General features: G+C 50.7%; 1 protein-coding gene across 1 annotated transcript; it reads left to right on the top strand.

The window, feature by feature from the left end:
• The first annotated feature begins 286 nt into the window (after positions 1-286).
• Positions 287-14,252, top strand: LOC131272380 (histone-lysine N-methyltransferase ash1). The gene is made up of 7 exons (XM_058274099.1): positions 287-513; positions 660-1,398; positions 1,567-9,727; positions 9,803-10,986; positions 11,069-11,272; positions 11,848-11,919; positions 12,141-14,252. The coding sequence occupies exons 1-7, from the start codon at positions 287-289 to the stop codon at positions 12,306-12,308; spliced, it is 10,755 nt and encodes a 3,584-aa protein (XP_058130082.1). The 3' UTR covers positions 12,309-14,252.
• The last annotated feature ends 6,114 nt before the right edge of the window (positions 14,253-20,366 follow it).

Raw genomic sequence — 20,366 nt, forward strand, 5'->3', positions numbered from 1 at the left:
TTTGAAATGCATGAGCCAAATGCCTTACTTCAAATTTTAAAATATTTCTCTAACCATTGTTATCGTTTTACTTCCAGGATCGCCCATTTTTAAAGCAGTAAAATAACCCAGGATTATTGCAATGTCCATGCAAATACTCTTAACATTAAATGGTATGGAAACGTTGCTGCACGGTTGAAACCGCAGCTGAAGAAATTCTACAGCAGAAGTCATTTCACGTACCGATCCTGAGGCCTATCCAACTTTAAAAAAAAAACGCTGCTACTCAAAATCTTGCGGGATAAACATGACAACGGTGAAAAGCAACTCTACCGAAGGCAATCAGCCGGATAAAGGCAAATCACCACTCTCTTCGTCGTCTTCTTCGTCCTCGTCGTCCGATTCGGACGATGGAACAGACTCATCGAGTGAGTCCGATTCCTCATCGGCATCAAACAGCAAAACCAGTAGCAAGCAAAGCAACGGTGGCCCCGCTCAGACCGCGGAGAAACCAACACAGTTTAGCGTGACAAGGTAAGCTTTGATAAAGGGTCTAGGGAAATTTAAAATGTATATATTTTACTATATGTTTTAAAAGTACGGACAGAATCACAAAATGTATCTCCACTGAATAGAGCCAGAGGCAATGTAACTAATTCTACTTTTGTTTCTCATCGCAGTCGCAGTTCCGACGGGCATCTACGAATGAAGATAGCCATTCCGCGAAGCCAATCTAACTCCACGCCCACACCGTCACCAACGTCCACCGGATCATCCGGCATCGCTTCCGGTCAGCACCAGCAACAACTTTCGCCTCGAGATGGCAAGCAGAAAACCGTCGAACATGGCGCCAGGGAAGCATCCGGTGCGTCGTCGCTGCATCCAGCAACGTGCCTCATGTCGGCCGGCTCCGATGGGTCCGTACCGGGCAAAAGTACCGAATCTTTCAAGGCATCCCACGAAAAGCGTGACAAAAGTGCCATGGCGGGCGAGGCAAGAAGTGCCTCAGGACGCCAGCATGCGTCCTGCTCTTCGACGGCAGGGCCGAGCGGAAGCGGTTTGTCGGACAAACCCTCCGGAAAGATCAAACCGGATGGCGGTAAAAGGGAATCCGACGGAAGGACCAATCAGTCGGCAAAAGGAGGCAAACGCACGGCCGGTGTGCAGGGCAAGCGAAAGAAAAGTGTCAGCGAGACTGATTCCAGCTCGCCCAGTTCTTCGTACTCCTCCTGCTCGAGCAACAGTGACAGTGAAACGAGCAGCAGTGCTGTGGAAAATGGAAACGGACTGCAGGGCGGCAAAAGGGCCTCGGGACCCGGTACCGGAGGTAGTGTTGACCCCACGAGAACGACGGCAATGGCGTCGGCGGGAAAGTCAAGTGGTGTCGGCAAAAAGCAAAAACTTGTCAAACGAAAAAAGGTAAAGAAAAAGTATATTTTCGACCGTATTTTTATCAACTGCTTTAAAAGAGCCTTTAGGAGCCTGCGCTCCCCCACATGTCACTTGAAGTTTTGAAGGCTTTACATTTTTAACCCCCCTGAATGGTTGGACTGATTTGATTTTCTTTCAATTGTCGTTCCTTTGTAGGCCAATCGCAGCGGTACCACGAGCAGTAGTGAAGACGAGCGCGAAGATGCGACTACTGCGGGGGCTGGAGGTAGCCGTGGAGGGCAGACACATGCCGCCAACCAATCTTCCGACTGCGATTCCAGCTCTTCCGATGAGGAGGAAAAAAGATTCTCACACGCCCGAACGGCGAAGGCGAAGCCAATGGGACAAACAAAAGGGGCCACAAACTCCGTTGCTCGAAGCCGGACGGACATGGAGGACTTGCCGTCGGTGGGACCGCCACTTTCCTCTTCCACACCGGCAAAACAACCGCCGTATGCGTCGGTGGGAATGAGTTTAATGACCGCCATCATACCGCCACCAACCGTCGACGGTGGGCTTACCGCCGAGGGAGGTTCCTGTTCGAGTGATAACGAACTCCCAGCCCTAGTGAGTGCGGCAATCCGCCGTGTGGAAAGTGGTTCCGATGCGGAAAGCATCCGCGGCGCGAACGCTGGCCCAACGCAGCAGTACACGTCGAGTTTGCTGCGGGAGTTTGTGGTGAAGACGCAGATGCTCGGTTCCGTTGGAAGCGGTAGTGGTGCCGCGGCCAGCGGTAGTGGTGGTAATGTGCTGGTTGGTGCTGGTACCGGTGGATCGTCCAAGGCAACCGCAGCCCAACGTTCCCCATCGTCATCGTCGTCCTCTTCGTCGTCGTCGGGTGGATCGTCTTCATCGTCGTCTTCCTCTTCGGTGGATGAAGGTGGGCCCGATCCTGCCATAGGCAGTGCCGGACCAGGGCCCGGTGGTGGGGCAAGCATTGTCCTGGACGTTCGCAAAATCAAAACAGAATCACCCGTTCCCACGGCGTTGGCCGGCGGTCGCAGCACGCCGCTCGTAAACGGTGTAGCATCGATAGGTGTCCAACAGCCGGCAGCTGTTCCCCGACGACGGGGCCGGCCACCAAAATCGAGCCTAGCGAATGCTGCAGCAGCAACGGCTGCTGGAGCGAAGGCAACAACCGGCCAGTCCAAACCGGTAGCCATTCCGATCGTCAGCGAATCGCCGGATTCAGGAATCCTTTCGACGCACAGTTCGACCGGTTCGCCCAAGCAGAAGGAAAAACAAAGGGGTACCGCAGCGACAATGGCGTCCCGGCGCAGCAAATCTGAAGCTGCCCGTGGCAGTGAGTTGCCTGCGTGTACTTCGTCAATCGTGCGAAGCTCCCCAGTACCCACGGTCGCGAGTGGCGGTGCAAGTCGGAGCGCGTCCACGTCGTACGCCATCAATTCCTGCCTCGATCGAAACACGTACGCCACCGAGCGCGTCCTCTATCCGCCCCGAGCCGCGAAGAAGCGAGGCGTTGGTAGGCCCCCGAAGAAGGACACCCAGCAGCAAGCGGCGAATGCGCGCGGCATCACCAATGGGCCACTGTCGGTCGATGAGCGGCTTGATCCGCACTGGCAAAAGATCGATATCAGCAAGAAGTTCCACGAGCCACGGCTGAGTGGGTACAAGAGTGACGGTGGCCATTCGACGATTTGCTGCAGCAAGCGTCTCGCCTCACAAAGCGGCTACATCAGTGACTACGGTGGCGTTGGGGCTAGCGGTGGTGGCCGTAGTCGACTTTCCGGCTACAAATCGGATTACAGTGCGCGCTCGCGACGTAGCTGTGGACGAAGCGGTGGCGGCGGTGGCTATCGGAGTGATTACGGGCGGGCACGAAGCTGTGGCTATCGAAGTGACTGTAGCACTCGCCATCGAAAGCAGGTGCGCCGGAAACGACGCAAGAAGATTCCGACGGAACAGCAACACCAGCATCAGCAGCATGATCATGCCCATCACAATAACAACGTGGACGATCGGAAGAATTATAACAACACTTCTGCTGCGGCCGGTGGTGGTGGTGGTGGCAGCAATAGTGGCAAGTCAGCCAGTGTCGGCGAACTGGAGATCATGTTTAAGGCCGGGCTTACGCTCGGCAGTACGAGCGACGAGGACGATAGCAGCAGCACCAGCAGTAGCACGAGCAGCAGCAGTGCCGGGAGCCGTGAGTCACTCTTTTCAGCCGCATCCACCACCGCCTTGGCCGTTCCCCCACCGAGTGCCAAACCGAGTGTTCCACTAGGGAAGGGAGCGAGGAAGAGATTACCGACACCACCGCCCCCAGCACCGGCACCGGCAAAGCAAAAGGAAGTGAAGGCACCGGTCCAACGATTACCGAAAACTCCACGCAAGCCGGCCGCATCGAAGGCAGCGACCGCTTCCGTGGTCGCTCCTGTGAAACCGCCCGGAGCACGAGCCCGTGCCAAGTCGGTCAGTGCTGTTGATCGTCGGCGGCACACGGCCGCCGACATGGATGATGATGACGATGTTGAAGAACGATGGTTAGGCGGAGGAGGAAGTCGGGCACGAAACAAAACACAACAGGCCGGAGTTCCGACGCCAAAGCCTTCGATCGCCGCCACCGCTTCGGTCGCACTGAAGCAAAAATCGTCGGCAATGGTTAAAAAACCGGGCCAGCGTGGTCGTCCGCCGGGTTCGGTTAAGAAACCACCGCCAGTACCACCACCTCCAGCGGAACCCATTGCAGCCGCCGGTCCCAAATCATCTGCTGGACTGTTGGATGTGTTGCTTGCGCCCGGTGGCGACGGTCGGTCGGCCGTGACGCGCCTGCCGGTGAACAATTTCGGCGGTGTGTTCGCATCGATGTGTGGCAAGAAGTCTTCGCAAGCACCGAACCTGGATCAATCAATCTTTGCCTTCTCTAGCTCGACGGTGGAGGCGAAGAATTCGTTCGCGGCCTACCTGCTGCGAGACGCGGCGAGTCGCTCCAAGGAACAACCGCAGGGTAGTGGTGCTGGCGGGAACCTGGTGATGCCACCAGTAAAGAAAGGCCTTCCGCTGTCGAAGGCAAACGTGATCAAGAACTCGGAGGAGTGCAACAAGCGGTTCCAGAAGTCGAGCTCGTCGTTCGCGCTGTCGGTGGTCGGTGGTGGGGATCTGTTGGCGCGCCTCGCCGACGGTACGATCCCGAAGGCGTCACCGACGAAATCGGTGTGCTCGAAGCGTAGCCGACGGAAGAGCTGCACCAGCGATCGGTTGGAGGTGATGTCGGTCAAGAGTTACGGTGTGTGCGGGAAGATCCGCCAGCGGCGTCTGAGTACGATGAGCCGGTGTAGCAGCCGGTCGGCGGGATCGAGACATGCGGCGGCACGGATGAAGCGGCGCAGAAAACGATTACGCTCGATGTCCGTGGCACCGGGAGCCCCGGAACATGGTGGCGGTACCGGTACCGGTGCGACAACTTCCTCCGCGACGGACTCGAAGCTAAACATCGAGATCGAACGGTTGAGTGAGAGTTTTAACGGCATGTGTCGGATTGTTGCTGGAAATTCACCCGACGACGGTCCGGCAGCAAACACCATTTCGGTTGGCTCAACAACGGCCCCCGGCAAAGGACATCAAACGAAACGGTCGGTGAAGAAAAGGAAAGCTTCGGAACATGTGACTGAATCACCCTCAGTGGCGGGCGGTGTGGGTGGGTCCGGGAGCGTTACCAGCGGAATCTCTGGGGTCACTGGCGGTGGTGGCACCGGGAAACGACGGAACAAAAAATCCGTACCAACGCAAAGTCCCGACGATCATAAGCTTCCACTGAAAAAGCGTCACTATCTTTTAACGCCGGGCGAGAAAGGAAATAACAGTGACAACAATAGTGGCGTCGATGAAGCGAAAGGAGTGAGCGGCGGTGGTGGTGGTGTTGGAAATGCCGGAAGTGCAGGTGGATCAGTCGGTGCGGTTGGAACAAATGTGAACCCTGCCGGAAGTCACACGGTGCTTAATCCGTGCGCTTTAGGCAGCGGGAGATTGTTGGTACACTCGACTCCCGGGGCCGTCGGATCTTCACTTTCCGGCGCGGCCACAAAGGCTGTGACGCCGAAGAAGCGACACCTTCTCAAGTCACCCGAACCGGGGCCAACGCCAGCCGATGAGGAGGTACACCTGCAGCAGATCAAATCGAGCGACTCTCCCCTTACGATCGTCAACGGTGGTGTTGGTGGTGTTGGCATGATGGGGGAAGCGGTAAACTCTTCACCCACGGAAGGAGGAAGGAAGGATGTCATCGCCACTGGAACCAACAGCGCCATCAGTGCTTTGTCTGGCAAGAAAAAACATCACAATAGAACGCAGGAAACCACCACCGGTGGACCATCCGGTAAGGAACGACAGGGAGGAAACGCATCAGTTGTGACGCCCGCTGGGCAAAGTCACCTGAGCCCTCCAGATGGTGGCCATCGATCGACACCACCTTCACGACCGTCCGTTATACAATCTTCATCATCGTCCGCCGTGTTGGCATCGGCTGCCTCAACGTCAACATCCACCCTGCCGACCACCACCGGCCCACCGCCGGGAGTTTTCGAGCCAACGGTCGATCTGGAACTGGTAATACCTCCCGCTGCCTCCATCCCGTCCCTTATCGCCAAGGTGGAAATGCTCGATTCACCTCGCCTCGGAAAAGAAGGTCAAAGTATTGGCGCCGGTTCCGGCGCAAGTGTCTCAACGAAGCTGGAATCCGATGAACTGCTCATTGGAGTCGGTGGACAACGCAAAGGAGGTGGCCTGCTGGCTACCGTCACACCGTCGTCCTCGTCGTCGGAGAAGGTTCTGGAGAAGCTGCTTACAAAAACGGGGGCCCATCATCTGCTACTGAAGAAGAAGCGCAAGAAACCGAACCGAACCGGTTTCCCCACGGTTAAGAAGAAGAAGAAAAAGCTCCAGGATGGTGTCGGATCGGTTGACGACCTCTCACTCGGTGGTGGGCTCGAGCTGAAACCGGAGGTTGGTCCGGATCTGTTTGACTCGTCTCACCTTACACGCCACGTACCTTCCGAAGCGGAGAAGACGCGAATGCGAGAGAAGCAACAGCAACAGCTCCTGGCGACGGCCAACAGTTGTGATAGGGTTCCCAAGGACGGTGAGCCGACGGGAAGCTTCATTGAGCGGCATACCGGAGCTGGACGGCCGCGTTTGTCCGTGGTAAGCTTGGAGAAATTACAGGGCAAGTTGCCACTAGGTGGACGGGACGTAGCGACAACACCGCCTGCAACTGGTGGCCGTGGCCGCAAGTCCGTCATCAACCCGGTGGCAGCGGAACTTCAGTTAGCGACCCAAAGGTCACTGGAACGGGCAAGAAAGTCCGGCGACTCATCGCCGGTCACTGGGAGAGGCAAGGGAAAATCTAAACAACAACCACCCGAACCACCAGGAGGGGGACACAAAGGAAAGCTAACCACCGAAAGGGGCGGTGGTGTGATGCCGAAGGAGCGCAGTCGTAGTAAGAGCGTGTGTGCGGCAACGGTTGCGGCCGCTCTGGACCACCGGGAACATCTACCGAACATTGTGCGTCTGAGTGAAACGCTCACGAAAAGTGTCAGCGCAAGGGAAAACAAGGAAAACAACAAGCTGACCACCGCCGTCGGGAAGGGATCCCCGGGTGGTCCGAAAAAGTCAAACAGCGTGAAGGAACAGGTCGCGAACGAGCCTTCTACGGCCGTTCTAACGTCGCCTACCGAACCGCAGGGAGTGATCCGACGGACACGTAGTTCCTCGATGGCACTTGATCCGGCGGAAGTTGGGAAGCTGATTCACGGAGGAGTGGATGATGTGGCTGGGAAAGCGGCCGGTGGAGCGGCAGCACCTCAAACGAGCCCAGTGGCTGGCACGCGGGGCACCCCCGTCGGTCATCACAACGAAGATTCCACTTCGCTCGACTCGATGCCACTGCTGAAGAGGGTTCATTCGCGGTCCATCTCTCGGCTGCAGTCGGTCATCAGTACGCCTTCGGTGTTGATCGAGCCGTTAGCCACCTTCCCGAAAGCACCCGGCCGCCCTAGAGGTCGCCCAAGGACGACGTCTCCCATCACGGCCACCGAGACTCCTCACTCTCCGAGCGCCACAACCGGCGGCGTTGGACGTGGAAGACCTCGGACGGCACTAGCTATCACCAGTCATCCGCCGTCCGCCTCGATCGATCGTGCCACCGCATCATCTCCGCTATCCTCACCAACGGCCAGCCCGACGGTGGCCACCAGCGGACGGAAGAAACGTGGTCGCGATGGCCGTAAGTCCGTCCCGGCCGTTTCGACGGCCGATTTCATAGAACCGATCGAAAGCGCCCGTCTAGAGACCATGCCGGTAGCTGCACCAATCGGCACCAGGACCACACCGTCAAAGTCGGTCACACCAACCCCACGACCGGTCGTACCGGTTGTCGTGCCCCGGTTGAAACGGGGCAAAAGTGACGAAACACTGCGCGCGCTTCAACAGGCGGAAAAACCGGCCAAGCGAGCGAAAAAGGACCCGGCCGAAGCGGGTGGGGAATCGCAGGCAGCGTCTAAAGCCACCACCGCCGGCGAAAAGGGACGGCCGCCCATCGTGGAACCGATCGATCCAGAAGAGACGGCACACGCCCTTCAGCCCGCCAGTACGACCGAAGAGCTCGAGCACGATCCACTCCCACCGGACGAGGGCCCATCGGACTTTTTCCGTCTGCTCGAAACACCTTCGCCAACGTCCTCGGGTGAGTCGCGGGATGTGCTGACGCGCAGGAAACTGCCACGCAAGAAGTACATCGCCGCCGGACTGTTCTCCGATTGCTACAAGGACGATGGTACCGGCGGGGATGGTAGTGGTGGTGGTGGTGGTGGCCGGCTTGGGTCCAAAAGCGTCCCGCCGGAGACGCTACTCCCACCACCGGCCTACTGCGAGCGGTTCCTGCGACGCACGGTGCGTGACTTTCAGCTTCCGTACGACCTGTGGTTGGCGCACGAGAACGGCAAGCTGCCGGGAAGGAGTGCGGTGCCAAGCTGGAACTACCGGAAGATCCGCACGAACGTGTACTACGACGTGAAGCCGAACCCGTCGACGGATAATCCGCAGTGCAACTGTCGGCCAGACAGTGGCTGCCAGGACGATTGCCTCAATCGGATGGTGTACACCGAGTGCGTACCGGAGCACTGCCCGTGCAGCGATCGGTGCCAGAACACGAGCATCCAGCGGCACGAGTATGCGCCCGGGCTGGAGCGGTTCATGACGGAGGAGAAGGGCTGGGGCATTCGGTCGCGCGAACCAATCCGCAAGGGTTCGTTCATCATGGAGTACCTCGGGGAGGTGGTGACCGAGCGCGAGTTTAAGGAGCGAATGCGTACGCTCTACCTCAACGACACGCACCACTACTGTCTCAACCTGGACGGCGGGCTGGTGATCGATGGCCATCGGATGGGTAGCGACTGCCGGTTCGTGAACCATTCGTGTGCGCCCAATTGCGAGATGCAAAAGTGGTCCGTGAATGGGCTGTTCCGGATGGCGCTGTTCGCACTGCGGGACATTACGCCGAACGAGGAGCTGAGCTACGATTACAACTTTAGTTTATTCAACCCGTCCGAGGGGCAACCGTGCCGGTGCGGGTCGGAACAGTGTCGTGGCGTGATCGGTGGAAAATCGCAACGCATCAAACCGATGCCCTCGGGTGCTGGGGGTTCGTCTGGGGTGGCCACCGGTGGCTTGGGAGTGTGCGACACTCGTCGAAATCACACCGACGGTGGTGGTGTCGGCATTGGTGAAGGAACCGAGTCCGGTGGAGGAAAGTTGGGAAGCGGAGATGTTGCGGGAGGTGCATCGTTGGCACCGGGAGGAGGCTCCATGGTGGGGTCTACCGATCTGAGCCCACGCAGTGCGGCCAGATCCCGCAAGCGGCAGGCAAAGAAGAACCAACCGATAACGCACCTCAACGGTACGCCCATTCCCACGTTCCATCCGCCGACGGTTAAGGAGCGTAATCTGATTGTCGAGCATCATTGCTTTTTGCTGCGCAATCTGAACAAAATTCGCCGGCAAAAGGAGCGGGCGGCCGCAGCTGCCCTAGCAGCCGGCGGAACGGCAGGGGCTGGTGGTGGTGGTGGCGGCGGAGTTGGTTCGTCGGCGGAAGCGAACGGGGGAACGCTGACGGCAGGAGATCAAGGACAACAAGGACCCGGAAAGCCGTCGCTTGCATCGCAAATCTCTGCCCTGCGCTGTCCTCGCAACATTCGCACCCGTGGGCTCGCCTTCGTCGAGGACGATCCGGAGCTGGAGAAAACGGCCCGTATTGCCGTGGCCCTCAAGGAGATTTGCATCGAAATTGCTACGCTGAAGGGTAAGTCGTCGCTTGGCTAAAATGTGGTAATGTCGAACGAACACTGTTCATCTATTCTTCATTTCTTCTTTGCAGACGAGAAAGGTCAACCGTACATCAGCAAATTGCAGCTGCCATCGAAAAAGAAAACACCTCTGTACTACGAGCGTATCCCAAGGCCGATCGATCTGAGCCAGATTGAGACGAACATCGAGCAGGGCGCGTACCGGATGCCGAAGGCGTTCGAGGACGATCTGCTGATCATGCTGAGCAATGCGATCAAGTACTACGGTATCAGTTCTCCCGAGGGGGTGGCGTCGGAGGCGCTCAAGTCGCACTACTACACGTGCAAACAGGCGCAAGTTCCGAAGCTGCAGGCCTACATCGGGGAGGAGAACGAGCTGCTGGTCGGGTTTGTACCAAAACGGGAGCCGGCGGATGATGACGCAGGTGGTAGTGGTGTTGCTGCTGGTGGTGGTGGTGGTGCTGGCATCGGAAGCGGGGCGCCGAAGGCAAAACGAGGCCGCCGGCAGGAACAGCCGGAAGACATCATACGTTGCATATGCGGGCTGTTCAAGGACGAGGGTCTCATGATCCAGTGTTCCAAGTGTCTCGTGTGGCAACATATCGAGTGCACCAAGGCGGACCCGGCCGTGGAGAACTATCTGTGCGAGCGGTGTGATCCGCGCGAGGTGAACTACGAGATTCCACTGAACGAGTTCACCGAGGAGGGCTACCAGTACTACATCTCGCTGATGCGCGGGCAGTTGCAGATCCGCCAGACGGACACGGTGTACGTGCTGCGTGACATTCCCATGTCACCGGAACCGGGAGCCGCCGCCGGGGCACCCGTTCGCAAGCACACGTACGAGACGATCGGGAAGATCGAGTACAGCGAGTGTGACATTTTCCGCGTGGAAAGCCTTTGGAAGGACAAGGAGGGTCGCCGGTTCGTGTACGGCCATCACTATCTGCGACCGCACGAAACGTACCACGAGCCGACGCGCCGCTTCTACCCGAACGAGGTGATGCGCGTCCCGCTGTATGAGGTTATCCCGATCGAGCTGGTCGTCGATCGCTGCTGGGTGCTCGATCCGATCACGTTCTGCAAGGGCCGACCGGTCGACAGCTCCGAGCCGCATGTCTACATTTGCGAGCTGCGCGTGGACAAGAGTGCCCGCCTGTTCTCGAAAATCTCCCGCCATTCGCATCCGGTCTGCATGAAGTCGTACGCGTTCCATAAGTTCGAACAGAAGCTCAAGATTGCCAAAACGTTCGCGGTAAGTGACAGTCACACATAACCTTTCCCTTTTATTCTTTGACAACGATCATTAATTACATTCTCCCTGCTACACATTCCAGCCGCACGATCTTGGTTCACTGGCACACTTGCTATCGATACGGGATAAGCAAAAGAAGGGCTCCAAAAAGGACGACGGAAACGGAGGACAGTCGCTCGGGCTGGGTTCGGCAGGTGGTTCTGGTGGTGCTGGAGGAGCAGGAAGTCACACGAGCGGATCGAAGAAGATGACACCGATCGTGCAATTGTTGCCACCACCGCCTAAGGTGAGTTCCGCGTGCAGCGAACCAATATTTTGTACTTTCACCCTCATTCATCTACATTATCATTCGACAATATCGCACTTTGAGCTTGGGATAACCAGAAGCTAAAAAGCGGGACAATGTTGAAACAAGAGAGCAATCGGTCAGTTACCGTAATTTCATTTCTCACCGGAGCAAGTGCAAGTTTGTTTAGCCGTTGAAAGTTTGGGAACGATCATATCAGGGAATTTATATGGATAGAGTAAAGTTACTTTTTAAACTGCTTTTGAGAATGATCAGATTGAAGACCGGGTTGTTATGCTTTCTATAGATGCCGATAATTTTTAAGAACCAAAACAAACCACCCTTCGGTCTGATAATTCGCTAATTACGTTTAACTAAGGATTAAGCATGATACCTTTATTACATTACACTTTTTTATCGTTTATGATATCATTATCACTGTCTAAAACAACAATCACTCTCACTAACCCATTTCACTTCATCATACGCGCCAAGGGTTGCCAAGCGGCCAATGAACCTCTAACACGAAATTTTTCCTTTCTCTCTTTTTTCCCGTCCACCATTTGCGATTCAAGATCGACTCGAACGCAGATCGAGCTCTCGAGCCAAAGCCTCCATCGGGAGAGGTGAAGCCACGCAGAGCAAAGGTCTATAAATATATGATTTCTTTTAATATATTCTTTTTCTTAACATGCTATAAAGAGCGAAGGGAGTTTGTTTCCATCATATTGTTTCGTTGGTTTGAAATCTGACTTTTGTTTCAATAATTAATTTTTGTATGTATACATATCTCTCCTTTGATATTTGATATTCATCGTTGTAACCTTTTCTTCTATTCTCATTTTTACTTCGCATCATTCGCCCTCAGACACTAGCCGAGAAGCGCAACCGATTGGAGCAGGTCCTTGCTCGGCTGATGCATAAGCTAAGCCTTCTGCCGGGTTCCCTGCCGGCGGTCGACATATCCTACCTGCTTACGGGCCGCGGTGCCCGGCTGCGACGGACCAACAACGCCACTCCGGTGCCAGTTATTTGAGAGTGGGTGCGCAAGAGAAGGAAACGGCGTCGTAAATGGAAACGATGCTACGACTGAACGCTACGACACCCATGGAAGCGTTCAGTTTCAGGTTTCTTTCTCGTGCCCGTCCAAGGACTGCAAACCCTCGGAAGCAGCTCGGGGGGCTTAATTTTAACAAGATTTTGTCCTTCCCCAAGGAATATTTTCCTACCGACACAGAGACGACATAATCCCGGGTCGAAGGATGGGATGGACAGAGGTAAAACAAGCAACACGTTGTGTGCTCTTACCTCTGTTCTTGCCATTTCGATCTCTTATCTTAGAGCACGGGGACCCAAAGCTTCGATTGGAGCTAGGAAAGTAGTTTTCTTTTAGTTTATATTTCATGCACCACCTATTAGAAAGATTTTTTTTTTGCGAAGGAATAGACAGGCGATATTATACTACATTACTTGCTAGGAGATTTTTATTCAAACTCACCCCCACCCAAGTCACAAAAACCACAAACATGCACACTCATTTACTCACACAACCACTCATGTAAGCATTCGTACACAAATCCGAGCTGTACCTTATTTTTGTAAGTTATTACTTATTTATTATTGTTAAAGGTTTAAACTAATTAGTTGGCGGTCGAGTCTAGAAGCTTTGTTGGAATGTGTTTTTTTTAATACTTTCTTTTTTCTACTTTGGAATGGATAGGAGATTTTGAGCTGGATAAGTTGTTATTTATTTGTACGAATTTTTAAAGTGGAAATTTTGATTCGCCTTTCCTTTTTAAACGAAGCCCTAGCCAGTAGTAGTATTTTGTATTGAGAGAGTTCATATTATTTTTTAGTTAAGTTTTATCTTAAGGGTTTTATAGATAATTTTAAGTATTGGCTCCTTTAAAAGAATATGACAACTAATACGATTAGTTCCGACTCAAATAGAAACAAAAACTAGATGTTAATAATGCAAGTGAAAACTCATCAAAACATCAGAGAAACAATAGAGCCCCTCCTCGCCCCCCTCGTACTCAATGTCCTGTATAAGCGAAATAATTTTAACAACGCTACAATTGCATCTGCTTGTGATTACTGTAAGAGATAATAGGATTTCATACGAAAGGAACCGAAATGCTGAGATGCGAAAATTTTAGAACTACTCTTCTGTTTGTTGTTGAGACACGAAAAAATCTCCCATAATTGCACGCGGCGACTGTCAAATCACCGAATCGAAAGGACTGGATAATTAATAGCATAAGTTAAGGTTTTTAAATAAGAGAAAGAGAGTAGAAATAATGCCTCGAAATGTACCAGAAATGTTGGGTACACCGGTGGCAAGAAAATGTAGCCCGTAAGTTCTTATATACATAAATATATATACATATATTCACGGAGATCCACTTTTCTGACCCTCCTCCTCCCCTAAGGTGGCACTAGGTTAGTTGCTTATGGCAAAGGGAACAGACAAACACACACACACACACACGCCCCGATATTTCATTTCACCAAGAGAAATGCCGCGAGTGCATATGAAGAATTTAGTAGATGTTTAATAATTTATAACTGCGACTGCAACTTGGACCGGAATGCGCCCGACCCGTGGATTTGTGCTTCATGCTCCAACGCGGTCGGATGCCGAGCAGTGTCACATAGTAAACAATAACGCGCTTTATTAGGGATTTCCAAATTTTGTGTACAGAAGAAGAGCTACATACGGGAAAAGAGATGAGATATAAGGGGTTTGAAAAATAAACCCATCGATCGAAAGGGATTCTTAGACGTAATGTAAAGAGATTTGTGCGAAGGAAGAGGCTTTCGTTTTGCGGAACGTGTACAGGATAGGAAGAGATGAAACAAAAACTGCAGACACATACACAATGCTGGTGCTAAATGGAAGGTGTAGAAAGAACGCTGTACTCTATCTCCAAACTCTGCGGCGACAAATGCGCCAACGGGCTTGTACTCCGAATTCTCCGATTAATAAAAAGAAATAAAATTAAACTTTTTTTCTACATTTTGTTCAACTAATATTAAAAGAAAGCGGACGTTTTGGTTTATGATGATCTTTGATCCTGAGTTCGACTGGGCCGATCAACAAGTGGCGCCTGATTTCTCGTGTCCGAAAGCGATTCGTTCACCCGAGTGGGAAAAGAAAGAAACCGTTAATTGCTCAAATATTTCTCTTATTAATTAATCGTAAAAAAATATACTCAGTAGGCACGGGAAACAATTAAAAAGAATGTAAACATAGCCTTTGATCTTAAACGTAACAAACCGTTTTTCGAAATCAGCCATCGTGGTCAGCTGTTTCGTAACATGTGAATCACGTGTGCAGTTTAAAGGCAGAATCATCCTCATTCGGCCGCTCATTCGGTCCGGTCTAGCTAATGCAATCGTGCCTGGGAAGACGTGCGAACTATGCGGTGACTAAATCTCCCGCCTCGGCACAATAACAAACTATCTCCCGTGTCCTTCTCGGAAGCCGGGTTGAGCTGGCGGGACCCTTTCGCTGCGATCGTTGCATGCAAATCGGTTCCGTCATGAGTTAACGAACAACGTCACCGTTGACGAACCACACCGGTTGGCGATCGTGCATATTACTCACTCCGGGATGGTGTCGTTCTGGTGGATTAGGATTAGAATCTTGAGAGTAACCCTCGGCGGGTGGTAACGGCCGCACCTGTGCCGGTGGGAGGGGCTGATCGACGATGATTAATTTACTTCCACGGTATCCACCTGGGAAGGAGGGGAGGCTCGCGCACGCGTGGGGTCACTTCATCTCGGATCGAAAATGTACGCTTAATATGCAACCTAACCTCCTTTGTCAGTGGGTCATACGTGCGCGCGGTTTATGTGAGAACTGGCACTGGTTTTGAGTATTAGATCCGCACGGTTAACCCTCACGTGAACAGCAAGTAAAAATAAATTAATTAATTGTCCTGACATAACATAGTAACCTGTGTATGTTATGTAACTCGATGATTTTTTTTCTTCTATGACAATCAAAGTTGGAGGCTGGAATCTTTAACGAAACAATCCATCATTTTATTCTATTCCGATCTCATGATATGTTTGTTTCCCACAGACGATTCCATAATGTATCTGCTTTATGTTGGTGGGGCTAAAAAATGCTATCCCGTTGACTCACAGGAGATAAGTACTCAGTTAGAAAGAATTATCGTAACTCACGGAGCTAAAGAATCCCCTTGACGCGTACCACAGAACTGACTCGATTCGGCCAGTTGTCAACTCGCTTAACACCTGAAGAGTTTACTTCATCGCATTAACTGTCCGAATAGCCGTTTTTGCGTCTTCAGGTCGAGAGTACGAATTGATATTCACCGCTGGAAGGATCCCTATCGCTCCGGCGTGTATCGTACACATGCTCATGGCTGTGTGAGCCTGTGTGCTTCTTGATCGTTTCCATCCTCCCCGGGTCCTCTGGAGGTGGTTGTCGATTCAGGTCAGTACAGAAAAAACGTACCGGGTGAGTGAGTCACACACATGCCGAGCCATACGGTCAGGTGGTCCTCGGCAGCTACCGGATCTTCTTGCCGAGTCACCACTCGTCTCTCGACAACTGATACCCTCTCCCCCTCACCGGTATTCATGGGTCGGGAACATCGGGTTTGCTCGGACGGATCCAGTGAAATTGGAGATTTGGGAAAGAGATGAATTTTAAGTGCTACGTGTTTGAATGAGAATAAATATTCATACATGTTTGATATCGCTATAAGAATAATTTAGCTTAAGAGATTATTACAAAAAAAATAAATCACTCAGTTAACCGGCTGGCGTGTATGAATTCTGCTTCAATTCATCTTATTGAACACCAAAAACAAAAAGAAACACAAAATAAACCTAAAGGAAATGAGAACGGTAGAACAGTATGACGATAGAAAAGACAAACCGAATAAACGACTGTTGTCAACTCCAAAACAACGAAGCACAACGGACGAAAGAAGAGAAAAGAACTAGAAAAGTATGTTTTCCGACACATCCAACCGCTTTGTATAAACCTGTTCAAAGCTTTGCTCAACAATTCTACTCATAACTAGTTTGTAGTTTCAATGTGGCGAAGGTTCTCAATAATCGCACATCTATGGGAGAAAAAAACAAAAAACAGAAGAAATACAAACAACTGCGTAGACGAAATTTCAATAATTTATGCTTACTGATCATCAATCTCGAGAATGTTTGACATTTGCAAAATTAATTGACACGTTAGATCATCGAGACGCTTCGGCTGGGGCGGCCGGCCGGGGGTGGATCAGGTGCTCAAGAGCTTCGGAACCTGTTCCTGCCAAAGGTACTCCCCGTTGGCCCTTGCTCGATGGAGACGCGTGGTGAATCATCCGCAGTTTGCCGTTTGAACAGTCGTTTCACGTCGTGATCGCAAGGAGGTTAATGCTTTTGATGTATATCGTTTATAATTTTTTTTGAGCAACCATGATGGCTTCGAAATTTATCGAAAATTGGATAAAGTTGAAAATTTGATAGTTAAAAAATACACTTATGTTGATGGATATTTTATCCTTTAAAAAACAATATGTTATTATTTAAAATAAGATTAAACATTGAGTTACAAATACAAAACAAACGTTCGACTTCGGAGGACTGCTGATTCCGATGGATGAACCCCATGTTTAAATTTCAGAAAGATGCATAAGTCGTTTCAAATGGAGTGATGTCGAATAAATGAAACGACCGGAAAAGCTAGAAGAAAATTGCTTCCTTTACTACGCCTGGCGGTATTGCGGAAATGGGGCTAAAAGATAGAACGGAAAGAGACGGATTTAAATTGAAGAGCCGGATGCTTGCAGAACGAATTGACACGACTGCAGCATCGAGCATTATTATCTAATTAGCACAATACCATTAAACGCACTGTAACGGGTATTGACAAACTCCATTCAGTCTTCGCGTTCGCGAATTGCGGGGTTTTCAAGTTAAACATATAAGTGAAGTTTGACTGATCCTTCGATTCGACCAAAATAGAGAAGAACCAATAGAGATGGTAACATTTAGTAAAATATTTCGTGTAAAGAGCTCTTAAACACAAAACCCTCGATACAGGTGAGAACGCCATCACCAACCTAATCGTTTGGAAGACGGAAGGGAAGATACGATCGCTTCAATCGTGCTGACTTTTATTACGTGCGGGGCACGTGATCCAAAGCTCCCGGCTAGTGGCAATGTGCAGCGATTTGTTTTGCTCCTACTACTCATCATATACGGTTTTCAGCGGTTTGTGGGGAAGCTGGTCGAAGCGTGGACAACTAATCGTTCGACACAAATTCATAAATAAACTCTGAAGAGTCAGCCTAAGCCGGTACGGCTGGTGCATACGGCTTGGTGCATTTGCATTGCTGCACTTCGGGCGCAGGGATGGGGAATGGTGGGCACAAACGTACTACTCAGAGGTGCTTAATTCAGTGGTTTCCACGCGGTTCAGCGGCATCGGCCGGTGGTGTCGGGTGTCGAAGGTTTAACCAGCGAAGTCTAATGAATAAATAATTACCGGGTCCCTAATGGCTGGCGCGGTAAAGATCAAGATTTTATTGCACCGAGGCGACAATAAAACTGATCGATGAGCTTTGGCTGGAGGATACAATTAAAAATAACCACGCCGCTTGATGTTTGTGTCTTGATTCGATCATAGTTATTTCGGGAAGGAAAGAGGCAAACAAATTTCTCTTCTTCAGTCAAATTTTCATGTTCACGTTGCGTAGTTTGCCATGTGAAACCATGGTTATTTCACGGTGTCTATGATTTAGAAGCACTTTGCATAGAGTTAGCAAATTTCCATTCCTAAGCTTCCGACCTCGAGCGTACTCAATATGGAACCGCCATCTCAATCGTGAATGCCTCAATGAATGCCGAGGTTTGCGCTGATGCATAGTTCACATATCAACACACGCGTGTAGTAACATGCTTAATGCACTCAAGCCGGTAAAGTGCAAGCCGGTTGCGGTTCGCCTTATGGTGCGATAAAAGCGTCAACGGAACCAAATGCCGCCTTCGAAAGGAACCACCCTCCCATGAATGGGGCCCCGCACGAAGGCTCAGGGACAACTCGCTCTTATGCTTATTTGCATCAAAGTGGGAGGAATAAAGTTAATAGTCCCTTCCTTTTTTTCTCGGTTAATGCTTTATTAATGTATAATGATTTAGGGTTTGCGATTTGATATGCGTTCGCTGGGGCTTGGAATTTGTCATGTATGTATGTACGTCCTATCGGCGTCGCGGACTCCATATTTTAAGGAAAATAAATCATAAAAGTGTTTCTGCATAATGCTGTAATAATAATGAAATACTCAATTCACTTCATAATAATAATAAAATATCCACTCGGTCACGTTTTGCGGTAGTTCTATTCCTCGGCAAACAGTTCTGCACAGGAAAACTACATTACATTACGATTGATGCAACCAGCGATGGAAAGATGAAGGATATAAAAGAGGGTATATCGCAGGACGATTGAAAGGGAATTTGGGAATTGATTGCGATTTTGATTGAACAGATAGTAAGCAGACATCATGAAGCAATCGAAAAAGGAACCACTGGAGTTCACGAAGGTTAGGACACCGGTAATGGCTTCCAGTGACCTAAGCCAATGGAAAATTGACCGAATATGTGTGTGTGTAAGTGAACACCACCACTACAAAGTGTCAGCCTCTCGAATGCGGTTCACGTTCGTCAAAACTCCCCTCGGAGGGGCCCGTTGGAGGCAGTTCGAAGATCATACGCAAACCCATCTCAATCCCCGCCGATGGACGACCTCTTTCGCTTCGATCGATTCGACACCGTGACACGAAAGTTCAATCCAATCGAATCGCTTGGGGCGAGTTATCAATATTCATGAACGTACTCATTGCCGCATCCTAAGCTTCTCGGCAGGTTGAGATTGTCCGTCGCTTTATGATCTTCTGTGTATGTCTTCCTTCATACAAAGCTATCTACAGTGTTGCCTGCGAAACACATCATCAGATGACGTTCTTCTTCTAGATTTTTTTCATAAAACTTCGAAATGCTTCCTGGTTTTATTGAAGTATATTTCTTACTTATACTGATAGTAGATTAATTCATACGAATACAAAAAACCATAATCATTTGTTTATTATAGTATTCGGCTAAACATCACTACCACCAAATCGAACGGTTCCTCAATTTCAGCCATGATTCATCCGTTCTATCAATTTTAGCGTATATTGGTCAACAAATAAGCTAACTATAAAAATGTTTAGAATAAGTTAAAAAAAGAGTAATCTGATACCAAAAACAAATAACCAATACCCTGGACATGTGAATCTTTGCACAATCAACCTTCTTATCGCTTCCCCTGACGGATTGGGTTTGATTTGTCCGCACAGCTGAGCATAAAATTCGTTATCTACCCCCTGCGGAATCCGGAGCAAAGTAAACAAATTATAGACAACAACAAAAACCAAATTAAAGTAAACTCAACCATCAAATGACCAACTGTCGTGGCCTCGAAGGGAAACAACCTTCAAAGCAATTCTCAAGTACGTTCCGGTGATTATGGCTCCCGACGTTGATTAGCGCGCGCGATAACAAATTGAAAATGAATCTCGTCAAAAAATCGTCATCAAATCGAAGGGTTCGGTTGGGTACATGATAAGACAACAGGTCAGTCTGCTGCTGCTGGTGGTGCTGATAACACCTGTGACGTCCTGCGATCCAAACCAGCGCCGTACGAACATCGTTAAAAATAACCTTCCATCCAAAACGTCATCGCCGGTTGCACCAATTTCTGGGTGAATCAAGTCGTTTTTTTTCTCTCTCTCTTTTAACTTCCGTTGTCTGGAGCTTCCGTCTGCTATCGCCAAAATTGTCTGATAATAAAAATTGGTGCGCTTTCATCTGATAACTACATCCTGAATTCCAAGGACGCCGACATACGATTTTCGGGGCGTGATAGCTATCGACATGATGGGAGTGTTTGCGATGAAATTAAGTTGAGTAGAATGGTCACTTTCAGCAGCTTTATAAAGGTATGTTATAATTTTATAAATAATTACGTGAGACTATGGGGGAAACTGATAAGTACACCTTTACTGTTTGGGAC

The sequence above is a fragment of the Anopheles coustani genome, chromosome 3, assembly GCF_943734705.1.
Source record: "Anopheles coustani chromosome 3, idAnoCousDA_361_x.2, whole genome shotgun sequence".
Lineage (NCBI taxonomy): Eukaryota > Metazoa > Arthropoda > Insecta > Diptera > Culicidae > Anopheles > Anopheles coustani.

Coding starts and splice junctions, on each gene's coding strand:
- LOC131272380 (XM_058274099.1), top strand. CDS start 287: ATGACAACGGTGAAAAGCAACTCTACCGAAGGCAATCAGCCGGATAAA. Junction 514..659: donor ACACAGTTTAGCGTGACAAG/GTAAGCTTTGAT, acceptor TTCTCATCGCAG/TCGCAGTTCCGACGGGCATC. Junction 11,273..11,847: donor TGTTGCCACCACCGCCTAAG/GTGAGTTCCGCG, acceptor TTGCGATTCAAG/ATCGACTCGAACGCAGATCG.